Source organism: Bubalus kerabau, chromosome 14 (genome assembly GCF_029407905.1).
Source record: "Bubalus kerabau isolate K-KA32 ecotype Philippines breed swamp buffalo chromosome 14, PCC_UOA_SB_1v2, whole genome shotgun sequence".
NCBI lineage: Eukaryota > Metazoa > Chordata > Mammalia > Artiodactyla > Bovidae > Bubalus > Bubalus kerabau.
Window position 1 is genome coordinate 66,079,212 of NC_073637.1, and position 22,983 is coordinate 66,102,194.

Sequence of the window (22,983 nt, forward strand, 5' to 3'; positions counted from 1 at the left end):
ATGGAATTCCTTCTCAAGGGGATCTTCCCAACCCAGGGATCAAACCCAAGTCTCCCACATTGCAGGCAGATGCTTTACCATCTGAACCACCAGGAAAAAATAAAAAACAGTTGTAAACAAGCAACAAAGCTTTGTATAAACCATTTTCTCCTGATTATCTTGATAATTGTATAGAAGCTGCATGGCATTTTGGAAATCTTATAGACTAAATTTGAAATCCACTCTGACAATAATAAACTTAGACACATTAAAGTTTCTAAGTCTTGAAATTTATCAAGACCACTCTATTACAGAAATACGGAGCTTCCAGGGAGGACTCAGTGATAAAGGATCCCCCTGCAAGGCAGGAGATGCAGGTTTAATCCCTGAGTCAGGAAGAGCCCCTGGAGAAGGAAATGGCAACCCACTCCAGTATTCTTGCCTGAGAAATCCCACGGACAGAGGAGCCTGCTGGGCTATAGTCCATTGGGTTGCAAAAGAGTTGGACATGACTTAGCGACTAAACAACAACATTAGAGAAATATAGCTGCTAAAGATAAATAGATGGAGAAATATATTATCTGTGTTTTGGGAAAGGGTTTAAAGACTGTTTAAATTTTTACTTGCTCACAGCTAAATTTCTTTTACATAGGGCTTTTTATCCCCTTGTCTAATATCTGTGGATCCATACATTGCTTAGGTTTTATGAAAGGTAATTTTAAACTGCAAGCAGTTAGGATTTAATAAATTCATTGGACATTCTTGTTTTATGGCTCTTTGAGATCATTTTATGTTTTAAAAACAACTGTATCCTTCTAATAGGGTAAGAATAATCAGGTGAGGTATAGTGAATCCAGATTCGGGGGTTCCATTAACGTCATTCTCGGTTTTAGTACTTTCCCTTGACATTAGAAAATGCAGGTGATAAGATCTGATAGCGTATCTCTTCAGGTATGCCATTTTTCCTTGAATTTTGTTGAGTGTTTGGTACTTTGATCTCTGATCAAAGTTGCTTGTGTAGGCATAAGGCTGTCAGTCCATTTGAACCAAGAATGTAGCATTTGGTCTTGCCTTTCCCAGTGACTTTTCAAAATGAAAAATAAATCAATACATTATGTATGGTTGGTGATATTGGATATAGAATACCAATTTAAAGTTATGGTATAGTAAGTATATGTTAAAATAGAACATGTTTTCTTCACTATTTCTTAACCATCAAGAATACTTAAAGCTGTTGAGATTGGCCTAAAATTAATGTAAAATAAAACTATAAAATATAAAACAAGTTGGCGACTCACAAGTTTTCACTGAAACCTACTTACTCTTTGTTATGTGGGTTTATACAAGCGCTGTTTGGCTTTAGGAGCTCTTGTTACTGAGATCTGGGTGACTGCCTTGTCCCAGAGAATGAGTGACTCCATCCTCATCATTCCTGTGCAGTATAACAGAGCATGGAGTTGGAAGTTTTAAAGCTAATACCAGCCCTCTAAGACCTGACCCCTAAAGTCCTGCTTCTAACAATCCCAGGGAGTTGGCCTCTGAACCAGTCGTTGAACACTGTCCCTTAGGAATCAAAACTAGGCCATGGTGAACAACCTGAGGGCTTTCTGGGGCTTGACTATTCCCAGTATTGGCTGTTTTTGTGGTTTTTCCTCTGTGAGGAGGAACCAGTTCTTTTTCTTTCTTCGAGGTCTTTATTCCCCACTAGAGGTCACCCAGTTGTTAGAAACTGCTGTGTTAACAGGGGATCAGTGCTCTATGCAAGCTAGAGTACAGTTGAGGACTGGTCTCAGAGCTGTGCCCAGCCTCTGGAGGGTGGTAACTTACATTTTGGGTACTTGAGTCATATAGCTATTATGTAACTGAAGTGGGGCTCAAGCCTAGGTGTTCCAGTTCCAGATACATTCTGGGTGGAGCAGCCAAGCCCTCTGAACATCTGACTGTAGAGAAACTGCCTCTAGAGTCCTGTACGCTCCTGAAAGCAGCCCCTGGCAGGAGAGTCTGACTGCATCGCATCCCTCTCCCTCCTGCATTCCCCACCTCTAAGGCCGCCTCCAGTGTGCCCACATCCTTTCACAAGGTGACAGACTCAGCCTTCTGTGAGTCTTGAAAGATATCACACATTAATGCTTGTGAAATGGTTCTTATGACACCTTCCCTTTGGTAAATACCAGGGCTTCCACCTGAGCCCTTCCACGTGGTGAGTTCTACAAATTCTTCCATAAATAACCTCTTCCATAAGTAACCTCTGGTTACTCTTCTAGCACCCAGAGAAATGACCTCAAAGAAGACCTTTCTTTCTTCCTTTTTTTTCTTTTCCCTTACATGGGGAAAATAAATACCTTCAGACTCAACAATATTTTCATCAAAATCTTTAGGCTTCCATATGACTCAGAAATTGCACTCCTGGCCATTTATCCCAGAAAAATGAAGATTTATATTCCCATAAAAAACATGCACCTGAATGTTTTAGAAGCTTTAGCATAACACCCCAAACTAGAGATAATCAGATGTCCTTCAGTAAGTAGACAGTTAAACTGTGGTACATCCATACCATGGAATACTACTCAGCAGTTGAAAGAACCTGTTGATACAGACAACAACCCAGGTAAATCTCCAGAGAATTATGTTGAGTGGAAAAAAAAAATCCTCAAAGGTGGCATACTGTATGGCTCCATTTATGTATCATTCTTAAAATGACAGAATTCTAGAAATGGAAGACGGTAGTGGTTTCCAGGGGTTAAGGGAATGTGGGGGCAGGAGGGGAATAGGTGTGGCTGTAAGTGGGCAAAGACCCTGGTGGGGATGGAGAGGTTCTGGGCCCGTGTCCTGACTTTATCAGTGTCAGTTAATATCCTGACTGATGTTGTACTACAATTTTACTCTATGTTATCATGAGGGAAACTGACTGGATGCCACACAGGATCTCTCTGTATTATTTCTTACAGCTGAAGCTGAATGTACAATTATCTCAAAAAATTTAACTGAAAAAAATCTTGAGTCCTCTTCACCCTTCGGACTACAGTTAATATATATCCTGATTTTTATTCATTCCTATTATTTTGGGTGGAAGCTATTAATAGCTTTCTAGTGATTTATTTAGGGTCTTTGACATTTTCTTGGCAGGTTTCTAGTAAGTCTAATGCATTTATAAAATATTTAGTTTGAAATTGTAAATTTGTAATATGATCAAGTTTATTTTCTTATTGGGCCTTGTCATATCAAAATAAACGCAGAAAATAGTCTTTCTTGTAAATTTAAGGAAACATTTGGATTACTTTGGGGGTGCATAACTATATAATCTATAATTCTGTCTCCAATCACAAAGCAGCAGTTGTCCTTTTCATAATATTGGGTTGACCAAAAAGTTCATTCAGGTTTTCTTATTAAGGTTGTACAGAAAAACCCAAGTGAACTTTTTGGCTAACCCAATATAAATGTTACAAACTTCAAAATAACCTCTGTACCATTTTAACATTGAAAAAGGAAGATTTTATATTAATATATTAGAGGCTTTAGTCATGAACACTCAGCTCCAGTGGGCAGGACAAGAGAGGAAAATAGTAAGCTTTGGGTAAACACAGATTATTTGTTCAAGGAAATCAATTGAGTGATTTGATAAATCAGTGATAAATGAAGTTTGTCTAAACTGCTATTACAGACCGACAGAAAACTAGGAAACAGTCAAGAAGGGTGGATGTTTTGAGTATTACTGTGTCATCAGGGTATTTGCTGAACTATTATGGGACTGGTCCTCTCATGCAGCTTGTCAGCCCTTGTCTTCACTTCCAGCCTTGCACTGTTAGCCTTTATGATACAACCTAACTTACACTGGTAAATGGAGCTTCATAAAATGCCACTAATTACTTTCCTATATAAGTTTACTTAAGGGGACTTGATAACAGCACGAATGACTAGTAAAAGTCATGAATTTCAGCTGGAGCTATAAATTTGGAATTTAGACTTTACTTTCCAACTTTACCACTTTGCATGGTATCTAGAACATTTTTGGCACACAGAAATGTTTACCTAGCAAATTACTATGGATTTTTTGTGGTCCATACTTCCTGTCCATGACCTCCCTCCCTTCCATGTTCCTTCAAGAGGAGAGAGTAGTCAAAAAGAAGTCTCTGGAAATGTCTCTCAGTGCCCTGAGGGGAAACCTGAGGGGCTCCCAGTGAAAGCACAGAGATGGGGCACCACCAAGGTGCAAGAGGGGTGAGGTCAGGTAGGTGGAAAAGACTGCAGTTAGAGCTGAGCCAGTTTTCTTTCACACTGAAGAGAAAAGATGGGGGAACAATCTCAGAAATTTAAGTATACCAGCATTCAAATTAGAATTTTTTTTTTCCTTAAATGTACCTATTTCACTTCAGTTCAGTTCAGTCACTCAGTCGTGTCTGACTCTTTCCTACCCCATGAACTGCAGCACGCCAGGCCTCCCTGTCTGTCACCAACTCCTGGAGTCTACTCAAACCGATGTCCATCAAGTCGGTGATGCCATCCAGCCATCTCATCCTCTATCATCCCCTTCTCCTGCCCCCAATCCCTCCCAGTATTGGTCTTTTCCAATGAGTCAACTCTTCGCATAGGTGGCCAAAGTATTGGAGTTTCAGTTTCAGCATCAGTCCTTCCAATGAACACCCTGGACTGATCTCCTTTAGGATGGACTGGTTGGATCTCCTTGCAGTCCAAGGGACTCTCAAGTCTTCTCCAACACCACAGTTCAAAAGCATCAGTTCTTTGGCACTCAGCTTTCTTCACCGTCCAACTCTCACATCCATACATAACTACTGGAAAAACCATAGCCTTGATTAGGCAGACCTTTGTTGGCACAGTAATGTCTCTGCTTTTAAATATGCTACCTAGGTTGGTCATAACTTTCCTTCCAAGGAGTAAGCGTCTTTTAATTTCATGGCTGCAGTCACCATCTGCAGTGATTTTGGAGCCCCCCAAAATAAAGTCTGACACTGTTTCCACTGTTTCCCCATCTATTTCCAATGAAGTGATGGGACCAGATGCCATGATCTTCATTTTCTGAATGTTGAGCTTTAAGCCAACTTTTTCACTCTCCTTCACTTTCATCAAGAGGCTTTTTAGTTCCTCTTCACTTTCTGCCATAAGGGTGGTGTCATCTGCGTATCTGAGGATATTGATATTTCTCCTGGCAATCTTGATTCCAGCTTGTGCTTCTTCCAGCCCCACGTTTCTCATGATGTACTCTGCATATAAGTTAAATAAGCAGGGTGACAATATACAGCCTTGACGTACTCCTTTTCCTATTTGGAACCAGTCTGTTGTTCTGTGTCCAGTTCTAACTGTTGCTTCCTGACCTGCATATAGGTTTCTCAAGAGGCAGGTCAGGTGCTCTGGTATTCCCATCTCTTTCAGAATTTTCCACAGTTCATTGTGAGCCACACAGTCAAAGGCTTTGGCATAGTCAATAAGGCAGAAATAGATGTTTTTCTGGAACTCTCTTGCTTTTTCCATGATCCAGCGAATATTGGCAATTTGATCTCTGGTTCCTCTGCCTTTTCTAAAACCAGCTTGAACATTTGGAAGTTCACGGTTCACATATTGCTGAAGCCTGGCTTGGGGAATTTTGAGCATTACTTTACTAGCATGTGAGATGAGTGCAATTGTGCAGTAGTTTGAACATCATTTGGCATTGCCTTTCTTTGGGATTGGAATGAAAACTGTCCTGTGGCCACTGCTGAGTTTTCCAAATTTGCTGGCATATTGAGTGCAGCACTTTCACAGCATCATCTTTCATGATTTGAGATGGCTCAACTGGAATTCCATCACTTCGACTAGCTTTGTTTGTAGTGATGCTTTCTAAGGCCCACTTGACTTCACATTCCAGGATGTCTGGCTCTAGGTGAGTGATCACACCATTGTGATTATCTTGGTCGTGAAGATCTTTTTTGTACAGTTCTTCTGTGTATTCTTGCTGTCTCTTCTTAATATCTTCTGCTTCTGTTAGGTCCATCCATACCATTTCTGTCCTTTATCGAGCCCATCTTTGCATGAAATGTTCTCTTGGTATCTCTGATTTTCTTGAAGAGATCTCTAGTCTTTCCCATTCTGTTGTTTTCCTCTATTTCCTTGCATTGATTGCTGAGGAAGGCTTTTTTATCTCTTCTTGCTATTCTTTGGAACTCTGCATTCAGATGCTTATATCTTTCCTTTTCTCCTTTGCTTTTTGCTTCTCTTCTTTTCACAGCTATTTGTAAGGCCTCCCCAGACAGCCATTTTGCTTTTTTGCATCTCTTTTTCTTGGGGATGGTCATGATCCCTGTCTCCTGTACAGTGTCATGAACTTCTGTCCATAGTTCATCAGGCACTCTGTCTATCAGATCTAGTCCCTTAAATCTATTTCTCACTTCCACTGTATAATCATAAGGGATTTGATTTAGGTCATACCTGAATGGTCTAGTGGTTTTCCCTACTTTCTTCAATTTAAGTTTGAATTTGGCAATAAGGAGTTCCTGATCTGAGCCACAGGCAGCTCCTGGTCTTGTTTTTGCTGACTGTATAGAGCTTCTCCATCCTTGGCTGCAAAGAATACAATCAGTCTGATTTCGGTGTTGACCATCTGGTGATGTCCATGTGTAGAGTCTTCTCTTGTGTTGTTGGAAGAGGGTGTTTGCTATGACCAGTGCGTTCTCTTGGCAAAACTCTATTAGCCTTTGCCCTGCTTCATTCTGTACTCCAAGGCCAAATTTGCCTGTTACTCCAGATGTTTCCTGACTACCTACTTTTGCATTCCAGTCCCCTATAATGAAAAGGACATCTTTTTTGGGTGTTAGTTCTAAAAGGTCTTGTAGGTCTTCATAGAACTGTTCAACTTCAGCTTCTTCAGCATTACTGGTTAGGGCATAGACTTGGATTACTGTGATATTGAATGGTTTGCCTTGGAAACGAACAGAGATCATTCTGTCATTTTTGAGGTTGCATCCAAGTACTGCATTTCAGACTCTTTTGTTGACCATGATGGCTACTCCATTTCTTCTGAGGGATTCCTGCCCACCGTAGTAGATATAATGGTCATCTGAGTTAAATTCACCCATTCCAGTCCATTTTAGTTCGCTGATTCCTAGAATGTCGACATTCACTCTTGCCATCTCCTGTTTGACCACTTCCAATTTGCCTTGATTCATGGACCTGATATTCCAGGTTCCTGTGCAGTATTGCTCTTTACAGCATCAGACCTTGCTTCTATCACCAGTTACATCCACAACTGGGTATTGGTTTTGCTTTGCCTCCATCCCTTCATTCTTTCTGGAGTTATTTCTCCACTGATCTCCAGTAGCATATTGGGCACCTACTGACCTGGGGAGTTCCTCTTTCAGTGTCCTATCATTTTACCTTTTCATACTGTTCATGGAGTTCTCAAGGCAAGAATACTGAAGTGGTTTGCCATTCCCTTCTCCAGTGGACCACATTCTGTCTGACCTCTCCACCATGACCTGCCTGTCTTGGGTGGCCCCACAGGCATGGCTTAGTTTCATTGAGTTAGACAAGGCTGTGGTCCTAGTGTGATTAGATTGACTAGTTTTCTGTGAGTATGGTTTCAGTGTGTCTGCCCTCTGATGCCCTCTTGCAACACCTACCGTCTTACTTGGGTTTCTCTTACCTTGGACGTGGGGTATCTCTTCACGGCTGCTCCAGCAAAGCACAGCCGCTGCTCCTTACCTTGGACGAGGGGTATCTCCTCACAGCCACCCCTCCTGACCTTGAATGTGGAGTAGCTCCTCTTGGCCCTCCTGCGCCCACACAGCCGTACCTATTTGGTTTAACATAAATATTGGATTGTTTTTACTTTTTTCCCCCACTGCAAATAGGATTTTATTTCTGAAATTGCTTTGGTGGGCTAACCTGAGATGCAGCCACCGTTTCTAATGTGAAAAATATGCATTTCAAATTCTGGTACATTAGAGCGAATTTTCACAGTCCAGTGAATTTTCTTCACTGCTGGTGGCACATTATCTGACTCTTCCGTCTTTCTGACCGTGTTTGTGGGCTCCTTTTGCCACTTTATTACTCCTCAGTGGCTTTACCAACTTCATAAGTGGATGCCTTACCCATTGATGGTCTAGAAAGTATTTACAGGTCCCTCTACATTGTCTAGGTTTAGTAGAACAGCAGGTCCTTTGTTATAACTGAATTTTCTCTTTACTGTAGATCCTTGCTGGCACATTTCTGGATATTCTGGTGAACCTTGTTAAGAATTCAGAGAAACTGTCACGTGATAAAGAAAGATCCAATCTTAAGGCTTACGTGAGTATTTTCTACTGTGGACTTCTTCACAATATGCAAAAACTTCAGTGAACTGTGGTCTTGAATTTGGGTATATTCAGTTCTGTAATCAAGATGAAAAATATGATCTATCGTTAGACTTTAGGCTTATTCAATTTGGAGGTTAGTAGTTTCTTAAGGACACAGAGAAACTCACATAATATACCATGCTTATTCTCACTCAAAAAATAGACAAGAAAGTCTTGCCCTTTTTACTGAGCCAATATTCAAAAGAATCCCAGTCTGAAAACCACAAGAATTCTTACTGTGTTAGAACCAAAAAACACTATGTTTTTTGGTTCAAAAACACCAAGTAGATTGTTTTTCATTATCTATTCTTAGAGAATTTAACCAAAGCACATTACCTCTTGAAAAATCCTTGATACGTGGTATCTTAATTTTTAAGACATTTGTGATACCTCTGTCTTTTTTTATGATCCAGTTAATGAATACTATAGGGGAAAATAGGGAGATTACCTTGAACGAGAATTTTTGACTGTTTTTTGATTAACATCTTCCCATTGGGTTAGTTTCTTTTAAAAGTATTATATAATATCATAATCTGAAGTTTATCTTATCTTGATTTCTGTAATTCTTAATCATAAGCAGATTTCTCCCTTATTTAGAATTACCCTTAACAGTTCCTTCTCACCCTACATATCTGTGTTAATTCTATCTAGGCTATCCCTCCAGTATGCCCCCTTCTCTCTGCCACTGTATTAGATCAGGCTATCCTCATTTCTTGCCTGGATTTCTACAATGAGTTATTGATTGATCTCCCTGTCTCCAGTCTTGAGCCCCTCCAATCCAACCTCTTTATATTGCCAACAAAATCATCTTTTTGAAAGAATGATATACTAAGACTATGCCATTTCCTTGACTTAGAATGCTTCAATGACCCCTACTAAAATCAAGTATAGTAAATCTTACCATGGGCTTATTCAATTCAGTCACTCAGTCGTGTCCGACTCCCATGAATCGCAGCACACCAGGCCTCCCTGTCCATCACCAACTCCCAGAGTTTACCCAAACTCATGTCCATTGAGTCAGTGATGCCATCCAGCCATCTCATCCTCTGTCGTCCCCTTCTCCTCCTGCCCCCAATCCCTCCCAGCATCAGGGTCTTTTCCAATGAGTCAACTCTTCGCATGAGGTGGCCAAAGTATTGGAGTTTAGTTTCAACATCAGTCCTTCCAATGAACACCCAGAACTGATCTCCTTTAGGATGGACTGGTTGGATCTCCCTGCAGTCCAAGAGACTCTCAAGAGTCTTCTCCAATACCACAGTTCAAAAGCATCAATTCTTCAGCACTCAGCTTTCTACACAGTCCAACTCTCACATCCATACATGACCACTAGAAAAACCATAGCCTTGACTAGATGGACCTTTGTTGGCAAAATAATGTCTCTGATTTTTAATATGCTATCTAGGTTGGTAATAACTTTCCTTCCAAGGAGTAAGCGTCTTTTAATTTCATGGCCGCAATCACCATCTGCAGTGATTTTGGAGAAGAGAGATCTCTTCAAGAAAATTAGAGATACCAAGGAAACATTTCATGCAAAGATGGGCTCGATAAGGGACAGAAATGGTATGGACCTAAAACGGAAGCAGAAGATATTAAGAAGAGGTGGCAATACACAGAAGAACTGTACAAAAAAGATCTTTACAACCTAGATAATCACGATGGTGTGATCACTGACCTAGAGCCAGACATCCTGGAATGTGATGTCAAGTGGGCCTTAGAAAGCATCACTATGAACAAAGCTAGTGGAGGTGTTGGAATTCTAGTTGAGCTATTTCAAATCCTGAAAGATGATGCTGTGAAAGTGCTGCCCTCAATATGCCAGGAAATTTGGAAAACTCAGCAGTGGCCACAGGACTGGAGAAGTTCAGTTTTCATTCCAATCCCAAAGAAAGGCAATGCCAGATGATGTTAAAACTACCGCACAATTGCACTCATCTCACATGCTAGTAAAGTAATGCTCAAAATTCCCCAAGCCAGGCTTCAGCAATATGTGAACCGTGAACTTCCAAATGTTCAAGCTGGTTTTAGAAAAGGCAGAGGAACCAGAGATCAAATTGCCAATATTCGCTGGATCATGGAAAAAGCAAGAGAGTTCCAGAAAAACATCTATTTCTGCCTTATTGACTATGCCAAAGCCTTTGACTGTGTGGCTCACAATGAACTGTGGAAAATTCTGAAAGAGATGGGAATACCAGAGCACCTGACCTGCCTCTTGAGAAACCTATATGCAGGTCAGGAAGCAACAGTTAGAACTGGACACAGAACAACAGACTGGTTCCAAATAGGAAAAGGAGTACGTCAAGGCTGTATATTGTCACCCTGCTTATTTAACTTATATGCAGAGTACATCATGAGAAACGTGGGGCTGGAAGAAGCACAAGCTGGAATCAAGATTGCCAGGAGAAATATCAATAACCTCAGATACGCAGATGACACCACCCTTATGGCAGAAAGTGAAGAGGAACTAAAAAGCCTCTTGATGAAAGTGAAGAGGAGAGTGAAAAAGTTGGTTTAAAGCTCAACATTAGAAAACGAAGATCATGGCATCTGGTCCCATCACTTTATGGGAAATAGATGGGGAAACAGTGGAAACAGTGTCAGACTTTATTTTGGGGGGCTCCAGAATAGCTGCAGATGGACTTATTGGGAAGATTAAATAAAATTCATTAAAAGCCCTTAATGCGGTGCCTGGCTCAGAACAGGCCCTCTGTCTGTCTTACTGTTTCCCCTTTGCCCTCATGGCAGCAGCAGAGCTTAACATGGCCCAGGACCAGAGGGGCAGTGGCTCTGTGGGAAACCAGGCTAAAAGGAGTACCGGCCAAGAATCTCACCAGACTCCAGAGCCAGGCTTTCTGAATCCCTGTGAGGTTAGGCACAATAGATTGATCTAGCATCCAATTCCATCTGTGTTCCAGAAAGACTTTGCCTCGTAAATTACAAGCCAGCTCATTTGTGACTAAACTTTTATAACCTTAGGAGCCATCTTTACAAACACATTATTAGTCTCTGCCTTTGTTTTCTTCTTTCAGTTTGTTTTCTCTTTAACTGCTTAGTAAAGTTTCTCATGTCAGGCTTTAACTTTTTCTTAAATGATTCAAGGAAGAGATGGTTGCAGGTGGGTTGGAGATGCACATGCATGCATGCACACTGAGAGACCCAAGAGATTTCTAGGGGCGGGGAGTGTCAGTGAAAGAGGTGTGGACAAACCCCTTGGTGAAGTGAGTCTACTCGGATGGGTGCAATATTAGCATGGACACAGCTATTCCCATGGAGACCTCATCTCTCCATCTTCAGACAGTGGGCGTTTGGCAAAATCAGGTAGCTAGATAACCATAGAACAAAGCAGAATAGGATCAATACTGTAAAAAAGATGGACATTCTTAATTTCATGATAGGTCTGGTTTTTAAATTTAGTTTTCTGCTTTCCTTAGCTTTTCTCTTTCTATTAAAATTTGACCTTTGTGCTCTAAACAGCATTTGAAAGTGAAACTGATAGTTGCTCAGTCGTGTCCAACTCTTTGCAACCCCCTGGACTGTGGCCCGCCAGGCTCCTCTGTCCGTGGGATTTCCCAGGCAAGAATACTGGAGTGGGCTGCCCTGCTTTCCACCAGGGGACCTTCCCAACCCAGGGATCGAACCCACATCTAACCCCAAACAGCATCGAGCAGGTGTTTACTGAGTGTGAATTAAGTTAATTGTTTTTTTTATGCTGATTCAGTTAACTTTTGAGCACATGATTCTGTTTTACCGTATAGAATATCTCAATAAGAAACAAATATATGAAAGAGAACTGCTGTGTGTGTATGTGTGTGTGTGTAAGGAACTTACTGTCTATGTCTTCCGACAATGTAATAAAGCTAAATCTAAGCGCTTATGTCTTGCTTTACTTTAAAAATATCTCAGTCTTTTTATATGATGAAAAAGGGCTTTATGATAATTTAATTGAATTTTGATCCAGCAGATATGGGAAAACTTAGACATTTTAATGGAAAATAAGATATAATTGATAACTCTGATGTTTCTGTTTGGTTAAGTAACTTATTAGAGGCAGGAGACCAAGAAGGTAAGAAATAGTACTTTTCTAAATGACTTCACTCTCTTGATTTAGTTTGACTTCTCTGAATCTCAACTCACCTCATGTTTCTTTACAGGCACATTCCATCCACCACAACCGAACAATGTCCTACGTTTTTGTAAATGATTCTTCTCAGACTAATGTACCCTTGCTACAGGCCTGTATTGATGGAGACTTTAACTACTCCAAGAGGCTTTTGGAAAGTGGCTTTGACCCAAATATTCGTGACAGCAGGGGCAGAACAGGCCTTCACCTCGCAGCAGCCAGAGGGAATGTAGACATCTGCCAGTTGTTACATAAATTTGGTGCTGATCTCCTGGCCACTGATTATCAGGGAAACACAGCTCTTCATCTCTGTGGCCATGTGGATACTATTCAATTCTTGGTTTCCAATGGACTCAAAATTGATATTTGGTAAGTTCTGTGGTTTTTGAAGTCTCGTCACTTCCTCCCATTAGCCTCTCAGCCAGTGGTCTAATCTTGGAATCTATTGATTTTGTTTCCTCATTGATCAAGTGTAGTGACAAGCTCAGAAAGGTATTGAGGACAATGAGTGAGGGAACAAGAGCCTGACTTCTAGATTTGTGCTGAAGCAATGTAAAGTTTTCTATGAAAATAGTGGCTAAGTTCTGCTACTAATTAATTATGTATTATAAGACAAGGGAAAAAGAAGAACTAACATTTGTTGAAAATCTGTTATGACCTGGGCACTGCGTTTACTGTGTTAGCTCATTTAATCTTCAGAATGAATAGCTCTTAAGTATTCACTTTATAGATGAAATAGTTGAGACAAGAATTCTGGGTTAAATGACTTAACACAGTTGGAATTTAAAACTAGTTCCACCTGATTCCAAAGCTTGTTTGACTTCTATCGTGTAATATACCAGACTAGCTTCATTATCTCTCTGGACTCATGAAGTATAAGAGTCCTTCTTATACTGAACAATTTGAAGAAGTAGTGTTTTTTGTTTTGTTTTAGTGATACCTTGTCTCTTGAGTGGGAACAATATCAGGTCACTTTAAAAAGAAACCTTGACCTTTAAGATACATTTTTATACCTAATTTATTGGTGCTATAATGTCCCTAAATCCGAATAAGACAGTAAATGATTCTGCTACTATAGGACAAAATGTCTAGGAATTAACTACAGGATTCAGTGTTGGTCAGGCTTTCTCCTGTTGTTAAATGGTTAGGTGAACCAAAGCAGATTATTTTATTGCTTTTGAGCTTGGGTTTTTTTTTTTCTTTTAGTTCTTAGACATTTAAAAAAATAGACACTGTTCTCATGAAATATAAATATAAATAAAATATAATAAAATATTAATATTTTATAATATATAAACAAATGTCAGATAAGAATGAATCTAGAATCTAGACTTTTCCAGTTAGTTTCTAGGAAGATGCCCTTTTTTCTTTATTCTCATTTATTTACTCTTGACTATGTATATTTTTTCCTTTTTCCTAAAAGAAAAAAAAAAGGTTAACTCAAAATTCAGGCTCCATCTCAACCACTGGTTCTGTTCTGGTTTTAATTTTGAGTTAATGGGGCCCATGCCTTCCTCACTGAGATCCCCACAAATGGCTACTAACAGTATAGTGTAACAGCTATTTTTATTTTTATGAACTTTTTAGCAACCATCAAGGTGCTACACCCCTAGTTCTGGCAAAGCGCAGGGGAGTGAATAAAGATGTCATCCGATTGCTGGAATCGTTGGAAGAACAGGAGGTAAAAGGATTTAACAGAGGAACTCACTCAAAGCTAGAGACCATGCAGACAGCTGAGAGTGAAAGGTACTTAAGATTTCATTTTTTTAAGAGGCAAGTCACTTTGGGTGAATCTTTTTTTGTGGTTTGTTTCTTTTGTCTTTTTAAATTTATTTGTTTTTAATTGGAGGATAATTGCTCTACAGTACTGTGCTGGTTTCTGCCATACATCCACATGAATCAGCCATAGACATACATATGTCCCCTCCCTGTTGAGCCTCCCCCACACTACCGCCCCACCATCCCACCCCCTAGGTTGTCACAGAGCACCGATTTGAGCTCCCTGAGACAAATTTAAAATTCCCGCTGGCTCTCTGTTTTCTGTATGATAATATATACATTTCAGTGCTCCTCTCTCAGTTTGTCCCGCCCCCACCTTCCCCCTCTGTGGCCACAAGCCTGTTCTCTATGTCTCCTTCTCCATTGCTCCCCTGCGAGTAGGTTCATCAGTACCATCTTTCTAGAGTCCATTTACATGTGTTAATATACACAGTATTTTTCACTTTCTGACTTAGACTTCACTCTGTTTAATGGGCTCTAGGTTCATCTGCCTCATTAGAATTGACTCAAATGCATTCCTTTTTGTAGCTGAGTAATATTCCCTTTTGTATATCTTCTATAGCTTCTTTATCCATTCATCTGTCCATGGACATCTAGATTGCTTCCATGTCCTAGCTATTATAAATAGTGCTGCAATGAACATTGGGGTGCGTATGTCTTTTTAAATTATGGTTTTCTCAGGGTACGTGTCCATTAGTGGGATTGTTGGGTCATATGGTAGTTTTATTTCTAGGTTCTTTTTTTTTGGAATCTGCATACTGTTCTCCATAGTAGCTGCATCAATTTACATTCCCACCAGCAGTGCAAGAGGGTTCCCTTCTCTCCACACCCTCTCCAACATTCATTGTTTGTGGATTTTTTGATGATGGCCATTCTGATCAGTGTGAGGTGATACCTCACTATAGTTTTGATTTGCATTTCTCTAATAATGAGGGACGTTGAGCATCTTTTCATGTGTTTATTAGCCATCTGTGTGTCTTCTTTGGAGAAATGTCAGTTTAGGTTTTCTGCCCACTTTTGATTGGGGTGTTGTTTTTCTGACATTGAGCTCCATGAGCTGCTTGTATATTTTGAAGATTAATCCTTTGTCAGTTGTCTCATTTGCTATTATTTTCTCCCTTTCTGAGACTTGTCTTTTCACCTTGTTAATATTTTCCTTTCCTGTGCAAAAGCTTTTAAGTTTAATCAGGTCCCACTTGTTTATTTTTGTTTTTATTTCCATTGCTCTAGAAGGTGGTCATAGAGGATCTTGCTGTGATTTATGCCAAAGAGTGTTCTGCCTATGTTTTCCTCTAAGAGTTTTATAGTTTCTGGTCTTACATTGAGTGAATCTTTTTTGACAACTTTTTGTCAGCTTTATATTTATTTGCTTTCAAGTAAAGTGCTTGACACTTTGTTAGAACTCTCTATTGGTCCTTATGGCTCCAGATTACGATTGAAAAGCCATCAACAGAAAACACTGTGTGCCCACATGCACAGAATGTTCTGTTGGCCACTGTGGAGGGCAGCCTGCTGTACTGGCAGGACAAGAGAAGAGCCGAATAGGAGAGAAGGAAACAGGAGTTTGAGAATTTAGGTACAGGTCACAAAAAGAATGGGATTTCAAAAAAGGCAGAGAAAGATAGAAGAACTTGGACAATATTAGGAAAGGTAGTTCCAGAAATAGGGAATTAAAGTGCTAAGGGAAAAGTAAAACAGGAGGAGAGTAAAACAAGATTTAACACATACACAATTCAGTGATGTGCAAGTGACTTTACCATGAGTTGGAACAAATGAAATTTGGGCTCCTGTATGTAACTGAAGCTAAGATGGAGTGACTGACATGGTCTCAAATAGCTCCTCATTCCTCATCTAAAAGCCATTCAGAACATAGTTCAGGAAGCTCTGACAAGGTGATCAGTCATCTTTTCTCTTGGCGTCACGGGCTCAACAGGTAAAGCCTCTAGGCCAGATTTAGTTGTACCAGCTTGTAGTTTGGTTGACCACCATGTAATTTCAGCCTTCCAGATATTGCAAGGTAAGAAGTATAATGAACTTACATAATCTCCTCCTAGATTTTTCAGGGGCCTGGGGCCCTCATTAGCTACTGACTCAGTAGCAGATTGACCAGGACTTAGAATTAGGATCATATGGTCCACTTAGACTTTGGGATCATTGTTTGTGAGTTCCAGATGAAATCCTCTCTGGCTTTCATACTTCACCCTTAATTTGATTCCTCTGTGCGCATGATTCCTTTCCTCCCTCTTCATAGACTTGCTCATGTACTTCTTCGGGACCACTAATTCCACTCTCAGGTTTAGGATTATTTTGCTTGTGGTAAACACTTATTATTGTCCAAAGAAATTAAAGTGTTTTACTTCTAAAATGGTGCATGCTCCTCATGACTTATCACTGAAGGCTGACAAGTACATAAAATAAGAAGTCAGCGGTGCACTGGCAAGCCCTTCTCTCACCTGTGTGCTCTGGATTGGCGGTCAGATTGCTGTAAGAAATTTAATAACATTGAGTTATCTGTTTTTTGTTAAAGAGCATATGCTTCCAAAATAACTTGAAATTTATTTTCATAATGACTTTGGGCTTCTTTACCGTGAAAAATGTCCTAGATGTGCTCTTCCTGGTCTATTTTCAGGATCTTGCTTGGTATATTTTGTTACTAGCCAGTTTCTTGACATCTCTGTATTAGAAATATGTTTTATTTTGCCTCAGTTGTGATTCCTTATTAACTCAGAAGTGATTAGTCATTTGAGCAGTGCAGTGTAAAATATTTATTCCTGCTTCTTTCACATACATGCCATTGCACTTCAATATGAGGATTCATATTATTGACAGCATTAGGTAAAGCTTGTTCTTTAAAAATTGAATTATTAATACTTGTACTACCTAGTTGCCTGGTCTTACTCCTGCCCTTCAGTGTCATGATAGGAAGGTGTGGTTGAAGCTTAAATTAGAAAGCTTAAAAGCAGCATCATTGGTCATTAGGGAAAATGCAAATTGAAACCAGAGTGAAATACCACTTCATACCCAACAGAACGGTTGCAGTCAAAAAGATGGACAATAACAAGTACTGGCAATGATGTAGGAAAATTTGAACCACCCTACATTGCTGGTGGGAATGTAAAGTAGCTGCTGTGGAAGACAGTCTGCCAACTCCTCAAAAAGTTACACAGAGTCACCATATGACCCAACAATTCCACTTTTTGGTATATACCCAAGAAAACTGAAAACACATGTTTACACAAAAACTTGTATGCAAATTTCACAGAAGCTTTATTTATAATAGCCAAAAGGTAGAAACCACCCAAAAGTCCATCGTTGATGAATGGATAAGCAAAATGTCATCTATCCATTCAGTGAAATATTATCCCACTATAAAAAGTAATGAAATAACTGACATGTGCCACAACACTGATGAGCTTTGAAAACATGCTCCATGAGAGAAGCCAGGCACAGAAGGCAGGAGGGGTTGCCAGGAGCAGGGGAAGGGACAAGGGCCGGTGGCTGCTGAAGGGCACAGGGTTCATTATAGAGGTAAGATGAAATTAGATAGTGGAGGTGGTTCTGCAGCTTTGTGAATTTTCTAAATAACACTAAATCATGTACTTTAGAAAGATGAATTTTATGGTACATGAATTATATCAACTTAAAGTGAGGGGGAAGCTTAAAGGTGTTGGCTAGTACATGGCATTGTGGCATAGCTATGTGATGATTAGCCTTTTCTAGAACAGGAGATAAAGCAAGATTTTGAATGTATTTAGTATTTTCATGTTCCTTTATAATTCCCTGAAACATAGCATAACTTCTTAAGGGCCTATAAATCAAGTTGATGAAAAATATTTCCCTACACCATTTAACCTAAGTTTAATTTAGTTCTTTTTATGTTAGGTGTGGGCTGACAGAGACAGTGTAGACACAGTGTACAAAAAAATTAAACATTGTACACACAGACCATCATACTAGAATCACACATTTCCTAGATAGTAGAAAATATTTCATTGGATCAAGTCACCATAGACAGTTCTGAGTGTCAGAACTTCATGAGCTCTTAGAGAAGGCGCAACTGAAGTCTCATTTTATAGGTCCCCACCCCACCCCCACTATCCAAAAGTAGAATGTTCCTAGGAAACTTTTCCTTAAGTTGAGATGGCATAAAGTGAAGAACCTTAGGACTCATCTTACTAACAGATGCACAGAACAAACTGAGTTAAAACACAGGTGCTCCAAGCACCGTTCAGGGCTGGGCAGCTGGACACCGAGATGCTGTGAGGTTCCTGGGGAAGGAGCTGGGCGGTGCCAGTCTTGCTGCAAGACAAACGCTGAACACTGTTTTGCTTTATGCCTTTCTTCCTATAAAAGCAAAAATCCTCTCGGAATTTCTTTTAATTAGCAAATACAGGTAGTATAGTAGATGTTTCTTAAAAGTGAGGTGGCATAAAGTGAACTTTCAAAAAGTGGGGGATACCTGTATATCTAACACCTTTAAGTATGAGAGCATTTTGAATCAGATGTAGTCAATAAATTTCATGTAAGTCAAAATGAAGACATTATTAGAGCAGGAAGTACAAGCATTTAAAAATATGTAGTTCAGAGTCTCTGTGTATCAAGCTAACTCAGATGTTTTAAAAGCCTTTTTTTTAAAGAGAGTAAGTGAAATATCTGTGGCTAAGAAGTTTGGGATTTGTGATAACTTTGTAGTCATATAAAACTTAAGTGCTTTGTGCCTCTCCACATGTGATTATTTAATAAATAGAGAAGTGAGCCAAAAAAAAAAAATTAACCTCTCCTGAACTTCTCAGAGTTCTAATCTTATCTTTGAACTTGCTAGAGTTTTCTTCAAATTTTTGTATTGTTAAAAATTCCCATTGAAAATGTCTTCTCCTATTCAGAAGATAAACATTTTTTATCATATAAAAAAAGTTTGGATGGCAAACAGACTGGCCCTTTACAAAGTCATTTTCCTAGGATTGGAAAAGACACTAATGCCAGGAAAAGCTGAAAGGTCTGTGGTTAACAGTGTCGGTGAATAAAGTAAAATTGTAACTTACCAAAAAAACCTGTCAGCTGTGCATGATGAACCAGACTCTAAGACCTTGTTTTGTGCTGTTTCCATTGTTCTGTCCCAAGATGGTCAGAAGAATATGAAAAGAAGTTTAGAAAGAAGAATAACAGCAATCACTAGTTGATACCTATGATTATGGTCATTGTGGCTTTAATCTAAATGATACCCTGTTATTGGTCCTGCATGTTGTGACATAATTGTGGGTGCTAATCTCTTGGAGCTTCAAACTCATCACAGTGCAGCCTCTCGAATACCAGTGTCAGATATACTGTGTGTAGCAGTCATGTTCTCACTTATATAGTTTTTATGGTACTTGTACTACCTTATTTTCAACTAGACTCAGCCTTTATACAGAAGAGAAGTAAACTTATTTTGTTTTATTGTACAAGATAGAGCTAAAACCAGTGGGAAGAAGCTATTAAGAGGAATCACTAATGGCTAGCCCTGTCCAAGTGTACAACAGAGTAAGCATCCATTATTAGAGTATTTCAGTTTAAAGAAGGAATTCCTTCATTGGTCAGATTATTGAACTAAATTGATAAAAATCCGCCTTTAAGATTCACACACTGTTCAAGACTTCTTCCCTGGTGGCTTAGAGGTTAAAGCGTCTGCCTGCAATGCAGGAGACCCGGATTTGATCCCTGGGTTGGGAAGATCCCCTGGAGAAGGAAATGGCAACCCACTCCAGTATTCTTGCCTTGAGAATCCCATGGAGGGACGAGCCTGGCAGGCTACGTCCACGGAGTCACAAAGAGTCGGACACAACTGAGCTACTTCACTTTCACTTTCAAGACTTCTGCTTCACGGTTGGGATGTTTTTGTTGTTGTTCAGTTGTGTCCAACTCTTTGCGACCCCATGGACTGTAGCATGCCAGCTTCCCTGTCCTTCACCATCTCCTGGAGTTTGCTCAAACTCATGTCCATTGAGTTGATGATGCCATGTAACCATCTCATCCTCTGTTGCCCCCTTTTCCTGCAGCCCTCAATCTTGCTAGCATAAAGGTGTTTCCCGATGAATCGGCTCTTAGTATCAGATAGTCTAAGTATTGGAGCTTCTACCTTTGACTCTTCTAGATACTTAACCAAGGAACATAATCATTATTGTTTAGCAATTTATGGTTCAAGGTAAATTGTCCAAATACTTGCAGATATTTAAATCGGTACATAAATGGGTATTTAAATCGGTACATAAATGGGTTAGAATATATATGTCAGTTTTTTTCTCGTCAATGTATATTTTAAGATTAGTCTTCTTAAACAATGCAGTTTCTTTGGTTTTTTGTTTTTGAAATGGGTGATGTGTTGTTTCATGCCCTTTCTTTCCCTTTGCTTCTCTCACAGCGCCATGGAAAGCCATTCCCTCCTCAATCCCAACCTGCAGCAGGGGGAGGGGGTCCTGTCCAGCTTCCGCACCACGTGGCAGGAGTTTGTAGAGGATCTGGGCTTCTGGAGGGTGCTGCTCTTGATCTTTGTCATCGCTCTGCTGTCTCTTGGCATCGCCTACTATGTAAGTGGGGTGCTGCCCTTCGTGGAAAACCAGCCTGAACTGGTGCATTAGAGGAGCTCCTGGGAGAGGAGACAGATGCCAGTGTCCTGGCTTCCAGTGTTCGTTCTGTTTCTCAAAATCTCTTAGTGCAGAGCAGTGAGGGCTGTACTTTTGTTTCTTTTTGCATTTTTACACATTGTAATCCTTTTAGAACAACCTGTCTGTTTGAACTAACTACATACTGTAGTCAAGGATGCTGTCCTAAAGCTACCTCCAGCTCAGCCTGACTTCTTAGGAAAGGCTCAGCATAGCCTTGTTTGATAACAATGTGGCATTGACTAACGAATGAGAGAGAGAGGATGAGACTAGGAAATCCTTGCTACAGAAACCTTACCCTAACATAAGACCAACTAGAGTGAAATGTTTAAAGTTTGTTTTATATGATTAGTTGTGGTTGGTAGTTTTGTTTTGTTTTTGTGTATTTTTACAAGAGCTGCTTTTCACTATTTACTTTCTCTGGGGAATAGTAGGGTATGGGGAAATGAAACCTTCAGCTTAAAACCTGAAGCCCTTTTTTCAGATCTTGTAGCGCAAATCAGCATTGTTGGGATCTGTTGGTTTATTTTAATATTTTCAAGGGATCTCTTTGGTTTATTTTAATATTTTCAAGTCTAGTCACAAACCAAACAGAACTTTTGAAAAGGAGCTATATTTTCCTCAAAAATGATTGATTTGATCTTATATTTATTTGTTTTTAAGATAAGCTTGATTTTTTTTGTAAGTTGCTTTGCTTGTTGTTAATATCTGTGAAAAATGACCTTGAGAATTTTCAATTGAGAAACTTTTAATTTCCCCCTAGTGTTTATTTCAAAGATATCCTATTCATCAAAAATACAGTTGGAAGACTTTTTCTACTCAGTAGTTAGCAGAAATAAATATTTCTGATGTTTAATGTCACTGTAATTCTGTAGTACCATTATTATGGTGAAAAATTCAGTTCTATAAGCTAGCTGTGTTGTCATGATTATATCATAGTTCATAATTTTTTCATTTTATGTGCAATCCTCTTTAGAGGCCCTGTTAGAATTGTCGTAACAATCCCATCCATGTCAGTTGTTCCCTGATGGAAAGAATGGATGGAGCATTTCTGAGTTAACAGTGCTGAACAGTATTGTACCAGGTGTCTTTATGAATGGTAATATTATGTAAATTGAAATCTGGCCCCAAAACTATATTGAAGCTTTCTGCAGTGTGTTTGAAGGCCTCTTGTTAATGATTCCGCTATGTTTATATCATATTATTGGGTTATTAAAAAAAAAGATATGAAGACTTGATAATTATTCATTAGGTATAGTCAGAAAATTGTGGTGAAAGAACTAATGGTTTTATTTTTTAGAACATAGTCCTCTAAGCTGCTGCTAATTGAATTGTTGCTAGAATTAGAAATTATAATTTAGAACAGAATTGGTATTTCTGTGATTCCTTTTGCTTCTATTTTCTCTTCTGAATTTATATATCTAGGATTGAGGCATCTTCTTTCATGTGACTTTATCCTGTCTTAAAGAGCTGTTCTGAAATTCCTGATGTACCTAACTGCCTCAGGGTCAGCTCATAGCCTCTTGCTTTTAGATTAGCTGCAAACAAAATTAATCATACTTGGTGTAAATACAGCAAAAAGCAGTGGACGTTAGAATGGAGAACACTTCAAATTAAAAGCTTTGGAATTAGCTTTGTATTTGTTTGTAACTCTAAACAGATGTGCAAAATTGGTTAACATATATGTAAATATATTGCATTTTTAAAGATTAATGTTTCCTTTTAAGTGTTGATTTCTTTGTATTCTGTTCTCTGCATTCAGTATTCAATAATATTACCAATAAATATATTTATAATCTCTTAATCACAATCTATTTTCTTATTTATCATTGTTTTCTTTTAATTTAGGATTTTTAAAAAATAGGTTCCAGTTGGCTGTTCAAAAAAGCAAAGAGCTTTTTTTGAAACCCCATGTAATATGTGTATCAAGTTTCCTTTCTGTTTGCCTTATAAATGTTCTGACACTAATTTGGGTGAATTGCTTAGGGTTTTAAGAGTGATAATGCTAGTGTTGCTAAGTCACTTCAGTCGTGTTCAACTCTGCGACCCCATGAACTATAGCCCACCAGGCTCCTCTGTCAGTGGGATTCTCCAGGCAAGAATACTGGAGTGGGTTACCACACCCTTCTCCAAGGGATCTTCCTGA

General features: G+C 39.3%; 1 protein-coding gene across 1 annotated transcript in view; it reads left to right on the forward strand.

Annotated features, from left to right (window-relative positions):
• Nucleotides 1-22,645, forward strand: part of ANKRD46 (ankyrin repeat domain 46) — a 41,402-nt gene extending 18,757 nt beyond the window's left edge. The window contains exons 2-5 of the mRNA XM_055546521.1: nt 8,161-8,256; nt 12,452-12,789; nt 14,008-14,166; nt 20,597-22,645. Of these exons, the coding sequence (XP_055402496.1) occupies nt 12,479-12,789; nt 14,008-14,166; nt 20,597-20,813 (687 nt within the window). The 5' untranslated portion in view covers nt 8,161-8,256; nt 12,452-12,478 and the 3' untranslated portion in view covers nt 20,814-22,645. The remainder of the gene's footprint in view (nt 1-8,160; nt 8,257-12,451; nt 12,790-14,007; nt 14,167-20,596) is intronic.
• Nucleotides 22,646-22,983: the final 338 nt, after the last annotated feature.